The sequence below is a fragment of the Haemaphysalis longicornis genome, unplaced genomic scaffold, assembly GCF_048455015.1.
Source record: "Haemaphysalis longicornis isolate Haplotype H1 unplaced genomic scaffold, Haemaphysalis longicornis Haplotype H1 scaffold_1, whole genome shotgun sequence".
NCBI classification, from domain to species: domain Eukaryota; kingdom Metazoa; phylum Arthropoda; class Arachnida; order Ixodida; family Ixodidae; genus Haemaphysalis; species Haemaphysalis longicornis.
In genome coordinates this window covers 383,179,335-383,190,982 of record NW_027526203.1, presented here as the reverse complement: position 1 = coordinate 383,190,982, position 11,648 = coordinate 383,179,335, and the positions used below count along the sequence as shown (strand labels likewise).

The 11,648-nt window shown below is 50.9% G+C and overlaps 1 protein-coding gene across 2 annotated transcripts in view; it reads right to left on the bottom strand.

Moving 5' to 3' along the window:
* Positions 1 to 502: 502 nt before the first annotated feature.
* Jp (junctophilin) overlaps positions 503 to 11,648 on the bottom strand; it is a 121,084-nt gene continuing 109,938 nt past the window's right edge. For both annotated transcript variants that reach the window (XM_077686529.1, XM_077686528.1), the window contains 2 exons: positions 7,932 to 8,836; positions 503 to 5,907 (listed from right to left, as the gene is read on the bottom strand). In XM_077686529.1, the coding sequence (XP_077542655.1) occupies positions 5,821 to 5,907; positions 7,932 to 8,836 (992 nt within the window). In that variant the 3' untranslated portion in view covers positions 503 to 5,820. The remainder of the gene's footprint in view (positions 5,908 to 7,931; positions 8,837 to 11,648) is intronic.

Sequence of the window (11,648 nt, the reverse complement as noted above, 5' to 3'; positions counted from 1 at the left end):
AAGCGGCGTGAGAATGCTTACGCATGAGAATGCTTACAGAAATTTCGGTAGCTTTTTAGGACTCAACAAAAAATACTTAAATTCATAAGTATTAATAATGTAGTCTGGTTTTTCTGTGTTAGTTTTTTTGTGAATATCGCATCGAAACTTACGTGACTTGAAATTAGACATTAGAGAGTTTTAGCTGACCGTTTTTCACGGTCCGCTCCGCTCCAATAACAAGTAGGAGTGCCATTGCGCATGCCTGGCGCGCTTGGGGGCGAACGGCATTGGCTCCGGTTGCGCTGAGCAGGCCGCCGCTACCGGAGCGGACCGTCGAAAACGGTCAGCTAAAACTCTCTATTATCTGGTTTACGGAAATCTGACGTGCTCTATTCTTACCTGACCGGTAGCGGACATGTAGGTGCAGCGTGATGAATCATAAATATGCGAGCTTGCTTTACCGAATGCATTCTAAACGACAACGTTGTTGTTTTAAAGGTGCAATTCCAACACCATGGTGTAATGTCACTATAAAAGAATTTATTCCAGAATGTGTTTACGTCACATTGCTGCGTCTTGAAGGCAAAAAACGGGTGGTCACGAACGGAAATACAGGACCGCAAGGGGCATAGGTACAACCGCTGCACACAAAATATTAGAAGGTAACGTCATACATCAAAAGGAAGTGTCTTCGAGTGGTAATACACCATTAAAAAAAACAGGAAGAAACATAGGCACTTGAAGACCAGAAAAATCGAATATCAGAATTATATAACGCAAGACAAGGGCATTCCTTTGTTTTGTTCTGTCTTTTTTAGGACGTGTGTCTCTTGATCTGGAAGAACAGCCGAACACAAATGGAGAGAGGGAGACATCAATTCCCGTAAGCTTGTTACTCCAAATATGCGCCAACAGTTTTGCGAAAGCGTTGAAGTCGGAAAGAAGACTCTTTGCCGTCGTTTAACAAACGCAACCGCGCACGGCTTGTATATTATTGGTAGGCAGACATGACTGGCTAATGTTCGCTCGGACGGGCGTTGTCGTCCAAGAGACGGGAACGAGGAGCGTCAACCCGTGAGTGCACCGTGGAAGAGATATTACTGTTGGTTCCGACCGACACGAGTGTTGTGCGTCCTGTAGCGGCTGCTCTCCAGACCTTGCCCTCAAAAGTAAACTGGCGCAGCCGTGGGTCGGCGTCCCACAGACGTCTCTTCATGAACCAAGTGATACTGACGCGCGTAGAACTGCCACACAAATCGGCAGGCATGTGTCAGTGTGTGGAAACAAGACTAGATATCGATTTGGGAATAGCTGTTCGGGAGTTGCGGAGCCCAGCCTGCAAATTCATAGCCTCAGAGCGAGTGATCAAAAAAGGCTTGCTTGCACAAAAATCTCGCGAGGCCCTACAATAAAGACCCCATTGAAAATTTCCGCTGACGAGTCGCGATCGCCACTTTGCTTGCGTTTTCAGGTAATCTGCTCCGTCACGTCGTTACAAATTTTGAGTGCGGCGCCTGCAGGATTAGTTCGCTTATTTTTCATATCTTTATTCACGAAGTCAGCCGTCACCCACTAAGGATCCATTTTAGTGAGTGCTTTCGAACGCAGCCTGCCATCACACGCAGCCACCGGAACATGGCTGCTTTGCTCGTAAGCGTTGAAAGAGCAGATTCTAGAAAATCGAAGTAGCCAAGGTAAACAATGATTGGATACTCTTTTTACCGTAACATATAGCGCCTTGCGGGTAACCGAGCAAAATTATCCTGGTTATGATCCGTTCACTGAGTAGAAGTCTTCCTTTCGGGCTTCTGCGAGTCGTACAAGATGTGGCACCTCTAAAACGGTAAAGTGCAGATAAATAGGCAGTTTTTGTGAACCACAAACTCTGTCGCTTGAACACTCGAGACAAAACTAAAACAATTTGAGTAACAATATTTAGACTTCTTAAGATAAAAAATTACGCAACAACAGTGACCGCTTCGCTTTGTGGTTGGCCCAGGGCACCTCAACATTCAAAACCACTCACCAGACAAAAAAAGAAGCTGTGCTCCTCATAAAATTCAATGATGTCAGCTTTTAACAAAAACAGTTGCATGACAAACTTTTGCAACTAACGTAGAAGTGCCACTAACCGCTTGTAGTTCGGCACGCACCGTTCATGAGGCAACGTTTACGGACGGTGCTTCTCTTGGCAAGGCAGCCATTACTCAGCTTTAAGGTGTTTAAACCGTGTGCTTGTTTGAGTGTCCGATCACGACAAGCATTGGTGCGGAAAAAACAGCTAGCATCTGGATAAAGTCGCACTAACAAACCTACGACTGCAGCTCATAGTTGAAGAGCGCACCGAGTGCACAATCACTTAAATCTTGCTACTAAACTGCATAGTATCCGTTCAAAAGAGATACTCCCGGTTCACTCAAATATATGGTTGAGTTTCAGGTGGGACACCGCGCAGCTAACGCCCTTTTTTGACACGAAACATCAAATCTGTCTCAGTGATCCAGCTCTCGTCGGCGTAATAATGCGGTTCCACAAGAGTCAGCAACTCGTAACGAAGCTTCTCTGAAACAGATTTGTTGATGCTCAGCTTGCAGCAGTATTGTGTGGTAAGAGTTTTTTTTTTTGGTAATGATAGCAGTGCACGCGTTCTTGATATTATTTTTTTTGGCAACTTGGGTTTAGCCACATGGCCGATTGACTAGATAGGAAGAGTACAAGCGCAATACGCCCGTTCACGTGCGTTCCCGTAGGAGCAAACAAGACTAGACAGCAGATTTCTGGGTACCTATCGACAGTCTATACGGCAAAGTCAGACCGGCACGTTTGCTCACTGCAACATGCGATCTCAGTTGCCCTCTGACTACCAATGAATAAAAATACACAACTTTCTGCAGGACAAAAGGTGCCGCACATGCGGGTAGAGGCGAACTGTTATTGAAAACATAAAATTTCAAAAGAAAACGTTTAGAAACAAACCGCAACTAACTTGTTTTGTATTAATCCACGGCAGTGGAGAGTGTTGATTCCCGAAGTGAGTGTAAAAAAAAACGCAATCAAATATGTCGTAATGCGCCGAACACCTTTCAACGCATAGCACAAAGGGAAAACTGTGCAAATGAGAACTCGCCAGGTGTGGAATCGTGTTCATGGTGGAAAGTAACATCGTTAGGTAAATGAAAACAAAAACTGAAACGCGGAAAAGAGGCAAATCTCAGTTCGAACTAACGCTACAGTTTCGCTACCACTAGAAATTGAGGCACTAATGGTGCTGCAGTACATGCTGTCACGAAAGCTGCTCTGCACAGCGCCACCACGTAGCTCTGTAGCGTTTGTCGAGGTTCCCGGAAAATGAAAACGGCTAACGTCGTGCCCCGTTCGCGAGCACGTTCAGTGACCAACAACTCCACCGGAGGACGCCAAGGAAAACTCGGAACGAAGGAAAGACCGGGAGGGCTTGAACTGCTTCTCCGCCGTTGACTGTTGGCCGCGAAGACGGTAACGTGGCGAGCGGTGGTTCATTGCAGCACGCTTTCTGATTGCTTTTCTGCAGGAGGCTCGTATAGGCCGGCCCCCCGCGCGGATATGTTGGCCCGCAAATAATCGAATGAAGGCGCACCGCGGAAGATGCGCAACGTCCTGCAAAAGTCTGCTCACAACACATCGATGCAGTTCGATTTCAGCGATGGCATGCGAATGTTCAGAAGCTGAGCCTTAGGTCAATCCGCCCATCGGCGGAGCCCGTCCCGACACTTTAACCATGTCCCTATAGCCACACTCTCAACAAGAACATCCCCCCACCCCCCTTTCACCAACGCAGGTCTTGCTAGACGGCTCACTCTGCGCTTTCTCGAGTTCCCAAGATTGTAAAATCATCCATCCAACCAGCCTGTTGCTTCGGCCGAAAGACTGCCGCACGTCACGTCGATCGAAAGCGCTAACCTCGCGGTCCGAGCAACGCATGCCAAGAGAACGGAACGCGACGACCGCTAGAGTTGACCAGAGCCTTCCGCTGACAGCACGCCGCAGAAACGCGTTTCACATGCGTGTTTCTAGAGAAAACAAGCACCTAATTGGAAGCGCGAAAAGAGGCGTGCTCCCGAAGCAAACTCGTTCGGTTGTGCGTCGACATGGCCAGTCGGCTGTGTGAACCCATACTCTACAGCTAATGCTAGGAAAGGGCGCGAGCGCCCCTGTCTGAAACGGTCATGGACTCTATGAACGCGTTGCCTTTGAGCTATAACGTGCAAAAGTCTAACCCGACAGAAAAAAAAAAATAACAGAGGGAGAAAAACAGAGAGAGGGGCAAGTATAAAGAGCACACAGCACAACTAAGGACGACCACACACTGATTTTCTGAATGCTACGTCTACGTTTTGCGTGCAGTTGTGGTTGCACGGTTACGTTAAAAACGCGTATCACCCGGGCCAAAGATCACCTCGTGTTCGTATGCTCATAACCTTCTAAAGGTAGGCTCCTCATTCATTCGTCCTGACACGTGATCACCAGAAAGACGTACGCTAGGATAAATATAGTGCACAGCACGGACAGAAGCCACTAGCCGGTTTCCTCGCGCTGGCAGGTGTGTGTGTGTGTGTGTGTGTGTGTGTGTGTGTGTGTGTGTGTGTGTGTGTGTGTGTGTGTGTGTGTGTGTGTGTGTGTGTGTGTGTGTGTGTGTGTGTGTGTGTGTGTGTGTGTCTGTGTGTCTGTGTGTCTGTGTGTACGAAGGAAAGAAAATAATATGATTCACGACAACTTCGTGGGGAAGGCTCTGAAAGATGACAATGAAACACATGCCTGCCCGCTGGAGTGGCGCAAGCGTATGAGACATCAAATGCAATATTCTTTGACCGAGAAGCCGAGGGCTCCAACGAGGGTAAGCGAAGATCGTATGACGCGGACGCTCGCTTCCTATTTTGCTGTAAAAATATGAAATCGGTGCCTGTTGCAGGGTACGGTTGAGGTGCGATTGTGCATTGAGACTCGGTAATTGCACACCATGCAATGTACGGATAGCTAGCAAAAATGCAGGGGAAGAAAGGGTCGCTCCAGTTCGTACATGGTGAGGCTAGAGATTGCCATTGATATTAGCGGCTGTATTCCGCGGCGTTCTTCCTCAGTGGCACCTTCTAGGCGAAAGATGGAGGCATCTTTAGGCGAGAGCGGGCAGCTGAAAAAGTTGCTTGTCTGCTCAGCTGAGTGTGGACGTTGTACAATGTCTGCGGGTGTTCCAACAGTTGCAGGTGGAGCTGCATTTGAGGCACCACGCCGATGGCACGGCTACGAGGCCAATGAGAAAACCAAAACCGCTCTCAAGTAGCCCCATGTACTTTTATCCTCAACCAAAGAAGGAATTTTTCGGGGCACTTCGGAATCATCTGTCGCAGAGGTTAATGTCCACATTTGATATTCCCTGATGCCGTGACGCACGCCGGGAGCCTGGAGCACTTGGTTTTGGCAAACGACCAGAGTCGCTGGGCGCCCTACCAAACATGTGTCCGGCTGCCAGACAGCGCGCTTGCTGCCTGCTTGTGCAAGCTGCCGGTGTAACTCGAAAATTGAGCATACAGCTGACCGTTGCGTGACAGTGAGGTATCGAGGAGAGAGAGAGAGGGGGGGAAGTGTGTCGTCGTCAACCAGCAAGCAACATGAACAGCAAGCCGCACACTGCGGGCCGCCGCAGGCCCGTGTCTCGGCGAACAAGGCGAAGTCCATGCACCCGGTGCAGTTAGCGGCGCAGAAGTCCGGGGCAGGGGGACTGACGGGCGCCGGCACGGGCCGCGCGCGACCGGCTCGCCGGAGACACATGGGGTCCGAGTCCAGCTGCTCCCGCGGGGACGGTTACGTCAGCAGCTTGAAAAACATGATGGCGAGGCTGATGTTTATGAACAGCACGAGCATCACCAGCTGCTGCCTCGAGAACCAATCCTGTAGGGGACAGGAAAAAGAAGACCCGAAGCACGCACGGTTAGATCAATGATTATGTGTACGGCATGGCCTGTTGTAATTGGCAAGTAGCATTTACCTCTACAGAAGCATTCCGATATTTCTGTGGGCCATTTTGTCCGAGCATTAACCGTATGTTGCGACTTGAATAGCAGTAGATTTAAATGCACCATAGTATGTAAAACACATCCATAAAGTTCTATGGACAATTGTTATTACCAATATGATCTCTTGTGGGAATGGGCATACCCATCAAGGAGATTAGCAGAAAAATTTAAAGGCCCCCGCATAGCAATGGGGTAGGAGGCGCACATCGATAGATTTAGAGCCTCTTAATATACAGTTGTACCCCGATCTCTCGAAACCCGATGTCACGAAATAATTCGCTGGCCCCGGTGACTTTGTTAAATCAAGGTTTAAATGTAGTCACATCGGACCGGCATCGTCTCCCTTGGCGCCTCTTTTTGTATCTCTCTTAAAGCAAGGTTCACCACCCCGAGCAATCAACTTCTTAAACTCCTTATGCAGTTACCGGCCGCCATCGCCTTTTAGGATGGCTAACACACACTGCAGGAAGTCATACGTCCCTGTGTACGGTGAACTGGGCACTGCCAATCATGACTTCGGCCTCACAGAAGCGTATTTGCTGGTGCACTCTCACCTCCCATGCGCTCCAAGAAAGCATGTAATGCCGAGAAAGCATGTCATGCGCTCCTAGAAAGCATGTCCTCGGCCGGAGTGGGACCCCCGCGTGCCACTATATACGTCAACATTGCCGGGCAACCCACCCTTTATAGTATAAGCCTGCCTTACTACCATCGCAGGGGCCGCAAAACATGGCCGCCGCTTCGCAAAAACAAGCTCCTGCATGTGTCCTCCAGTCCTTAGATGATGGGATGAGATAATAGTGCGATGATGACACCCTCAACCATTTTGATACGTGCCCACAAATGGGATTTGCCGGGGCTTCTTTTTTATCTCTACTGCTAACTTCCTTTTCTTCGGCTGCCTCTTTTCTTTGAAAATTCCTCTGGAGTGGATATGTGTTTGCAAGAAAGACCTAGCAAGCGAAATGAATGATCTACAGACAGCAACTTCGTGAAGAACATAAAAAATGAGCCAAAACCTTTTTTTCCCTTTTCAACATCCCCGCATGTCGAACCGTGCATATATTTAAAAATTCCCAACTTTCGCAACAGATCCAAACTTGCTCAGTCGGCAGCCTCATTTTCCAGGATTTCACCGGTTAAGAAGACTGGCGTTGTATCTTCGAGAAGCAAATTAGGTCCCACAGTGAAACTAAAAGCATAACTAAGTTTGTAATGACAGCGCACCATTGAACCCCGTAAGAGTATTATACCCAGGGAAAGGAAAGGGTAGGATGAATAACAGCAAGAGAGGTATAGTACAGGTTCGGCAATAGGCACTGAGCGGGCCCTATAGACGCTGACAAGACTTGGACGCGCCTTGAAGACACGGAGAGCAAGCGACGCGATAAATAACTCGCACACGCCGTCGGACGCCGCGGAGCGTAACGAGGTGGCAGGACGGCCTGTTTACCAGATGTTTGGTGCTGTACGTGCGTGTTCTTACTCGGCGCATACTACTGTAGCGCAAACAGCCATGCCGGCATCCACGGCCGTTTAACATCCGGGCACGGCTACCGGACTGAGCTTGCTGTACGCCTTACACAGCCCCTAGGTGTATATACGGCGCAGCCTGAAGCTTTTGAGTAGGAACTTTCCTAGTAAGTATTGCGTGGACCCCGCACTACGCAGTCATCCTGGGTGGGAGACGATGCATTGCTTTTCTTCACTGAGCCGAGCTTTTCACAAACTCCATTTATCAAAGACTGGGTTTGTGTTACTGGAAGAAGAAATACCGAGGTAAAGCGAATACAATATAAACAGCCCAGACAATGGAAAGGACCAAACCATGTAACGCTGTTCGTATCTGAAGGACAGCGAAACACGTTTGAGCGGTTCCAGCGATTGAGCAATTATTACCTTGACGTCGGAATTGAAGAGGTAAAGCAGCGGGTTTGTGCGTAGCCTGTGCGCCTGCTCCTGCATCCTGCGCAGCTCGTCCCTGCGCTGGGAGCTGAGGACGGACACCTCCTCCCGCGACATGAACGCGGCGGTGGTGGCGTCGGCGATGTTGGGAAGACTCTTCTTGCGCGTCAGCGTCTCGGCAGGCGCCGGCGCGGCCAGCCGACGCCGTGGGGCCGCCACGTACAGGCTGGCCGCGCGGTGGTGGCTGCCGGCGTCGTCCGGGGGCATGTTGGGAAGCGTCGACCGGCGGCCCGGAAGCCTCGTGGGCGACGAGTCGCCGTCCATGGACTCGGACACGCCTGAGTCCGGCGTGCAGTCGGCGCCCCCGTAAATGGCCGTGAGCGGAGGCAGCTGCTGGTCCACCTTGTGCGGCGGCGTGCGCGATGGCGGCCGCTCGCGCCGGTACTGCTCGAAGTGGTCGCTCATGGCCTGCTGGAAGGAGTAGCCATCTCGCTGTGCGGGCCGTCCGTGCAGCGAGCCGTGCGGGGTGCGCGGGGGCGGCTCCGGCGCGCCGGGAACCTGGGGCATGGGCTCGGGCCCGTCGGCGCGCTGCGGCAACTGCTGCGGCAGCGACACGGGCTGCGCGTGCTGCACGGGCGGCTGCTGCGGCGGCGGCTGCAGCGGCGGCTTGGAGTTGGCCACGGGCGGGGTGCCCTGGCGCGAGCCGCCGGGCTTGCTGCCCTGCTGGTGCGCCTTGGTGAGCGCGTTGAGCAGCTGCTGCTGCGCCGCGTCCAGCTGCGGCGCCGTCAGCTCCTGCGCCCGCGTCGGCTGGAACAGCGAGCGCCTCCTCTGCGGGGTCGCGGCACCGACGCGCAGCTTGGCCAAGTCGGGAACCTCGGCCAACTTCTTCAGCAAGTCCACTGCATTCACACACACACTCGGGGTCAGCCACTCTGACCGACGCCACAGTGGCCAGCATCAGCCAGATTTCCAAAAGCGCATGAGTGGCAAATCAACGAATTTTCACGCGTGTGCGCTTATTTGAATCGCCAAAAACGGTCTGGTACCGTGAACGCTTCCGCAAGCTCAAGGGAGCTCCAATGGTAACTAAAAGCTAGGGGGAGACCCGTTTGAAAGAAACCCCAATGGCTGTTAATATATTGTACCGTGGCGGCAACGACCATGTTTAAGGATGATGAGTGATCTATTTACAAAGAGATACGGTCGGTGTATTTCCAGTATGTATGTACATGGCGGCCATGACCGAGCCCGGGAAGGCTGCTGCACCACACACAGCTTTTTTTTCTAAATAATAATAATCTTTATTTCACAGCACTGAATACATGTGCGGGGCCAGCCCAGGCCAAAAAAGGCTTGCGGGGCCGTTCCCGGCAGTTACTGCACATCACGGACGCAGCGATACAAACATTATGTCGTCTGTAACACTATGTCGACTGTGGTGGTGGGAGCTTGCCGCAGCCTCCCACCACCACAGCGGCGCCTCTCCCGAGAGGAAGCTGCACCTTGGCCGCGGCTCCAGACAAACACCATCCCACCCGCCTCCACCTCATCTTCCCCACCCAGAAACCTTCCATCTGGGTTTAGTCCCCAGCCTGGCACCCTGTACCACATATAGTATGGGCATGCGGACGCACTCCAGATTTGCCCCCGCTTCCCAACCCCATCTCGAACACCTAGCTCAACCTGGTGACCTGGGCGAGGACGGCCAGTCGAAGTCAGGGAATCCCGGGCCATAGGGATGCATTTCACGGGGCGAGGCCCATAACATCAGCCACTGCTAGACGAACAAAAATCTCTCTCTCTCTCTCTCTCTCTCTCTCTCTCTCTCTCTCTCTCTCTCTCTCTCTCTCTCTCTCTCTCTCTCTCTCTCTCTCTCTCTCTCTCTCTCTCTCTCTCTCTCTCTCTCTCTCTCTCTCTCTCTCTCTATTCACCGTCGATGGTTGTGACCACAGCGGTATGCCCTACTGACCTCTTCGTCTTCTCTGACAATATAGAAAGCCTTTCTCCCATTTGTTTTCTGTATTTCAATAAAGCGGATTTTGCCTCAACCTGCTTTGTATGACGCAATTCTTTCCTCGATGTTTTGCTTTCATTGCCATTTCAATGACAAGTGGCATTATTGCATAAAAAGCATAATTGCAGGCTCAGATTTGACGGGTGCCCAGTTCACTTAAACTGTGGTTGAAGTGAATGTTATATGTCGCACGCGCAGCAGTTGCGTGTTCCAGCGGCAGTTACATAATTAACAGCAACATTCCGATGGTTACCCGCCGCGGTGGCTCAGTGGCTAAGGCGTTGCGCTGCTGAGCACGAGGTCGCGGGTTCGCTTCCCGGCCGTGGCGACCGCTTTTCTGATGGAGGCGAAAAGCAAAAAAAAAAAAAAAAACGCCCGTGTGTGCGAGATTTCGGCGCACGTTAAAGATCCTCAGGTGGTCAAAATTAATCCGGAGCCCTCCACTACGGCGTGCCTCATAGCCTGCGTTGCGTCCGCGTGTTAAACCCTACAATCAATCAATCAATCAATCAATCAATCAATCAATCAATCAATCAATCAACATTCCGATGGCTGACGCTGGCCATGAGTGCTTCGGAGCAACTCAGTCACTTAATTTCCACTTCATACTGATTAACACTTTCTTAGAACGTAGCTTTATCGCAATAAATCTTCTAAAGTTTTTAAATTGGCAGCCATCCCGCTGGAAACGCAAATGCTCCCAAACGAAAAGCGGTCTACAGATGTTCAGGCGCCGATTGCAGTGCTGGGTTATCTATAACTGGCATGCCGTGTAGGCGCGCTAGACCCGCCGCCGTGCAAAACGAAGAACTGCTCGCACTCCGCGCCCACCTCATGGACCAAACTGTCTCTTCACAAAGAGACAGGTTGGCGCTTGAAGTAGGCTGATGTAAATTTGTTAAATGTCAGAAGGGTCGGCTGTTGTCAGCATATCCTATCTCAACTAAAGCAGGGCATTTCTCTTGACACAAACGAAGCATGAATACGGTTGAAACCTACATGTGCGCACATAAAATTACGATTTTTGGCTCGTGGCTCAGTTGAAGCCAGCTGAGGATTCCGATGGCAGCACTTTATTGTCAGTAGGGACGCAGTTATTTGGCATTCATGAAAAAAAGCCTTCAAATTTCGCGTGCTCAGGTCGGCATGTTTCTGTTCCCGCTTGATTTGCTGCTGACAGAGCATCCATACAGTTGATCGCTGGGGCCTCCTTGCCTTTGCAATCATCGGCACGGATGTCCCCATTTGTGCAGTTCTGCTCATGAAACGACTACTTCGTAGAAGGGCTAAGCGTCATACAGTATCGTACCTTCGGCCGGGACGGGCCATTGGAGTTGCGCAATCCTCCGATGCCAAACGTCAACATCGTTGCTGTCCGTTGTTGAATGCCGAAATGCGTCGTAGTGTGCCGCGTAAACTCTCCCAGCGTGCCCGCGTCGAAGGTAGCATTAGTTTCGTTCCCGGCCTTTCGCATTCGTAAGATAGTGGCTAGCTATACACCAGAACGCACTTTGTGGCGTAGAAAATGGCCAAATCCGCTTCAGCAGCTTGTTGCTGAACGGAGTACTGGTACGTTTCTAACCATTTTGAGGCACGCCGGGTTCGTTTTGAGCAGAAAGGTAGAAAAAGAATTAAAGAAAGAACTCGTTGATACTTTGCCTCTTTGTGATATGACAATGAGTATGCACTGCTGAGCG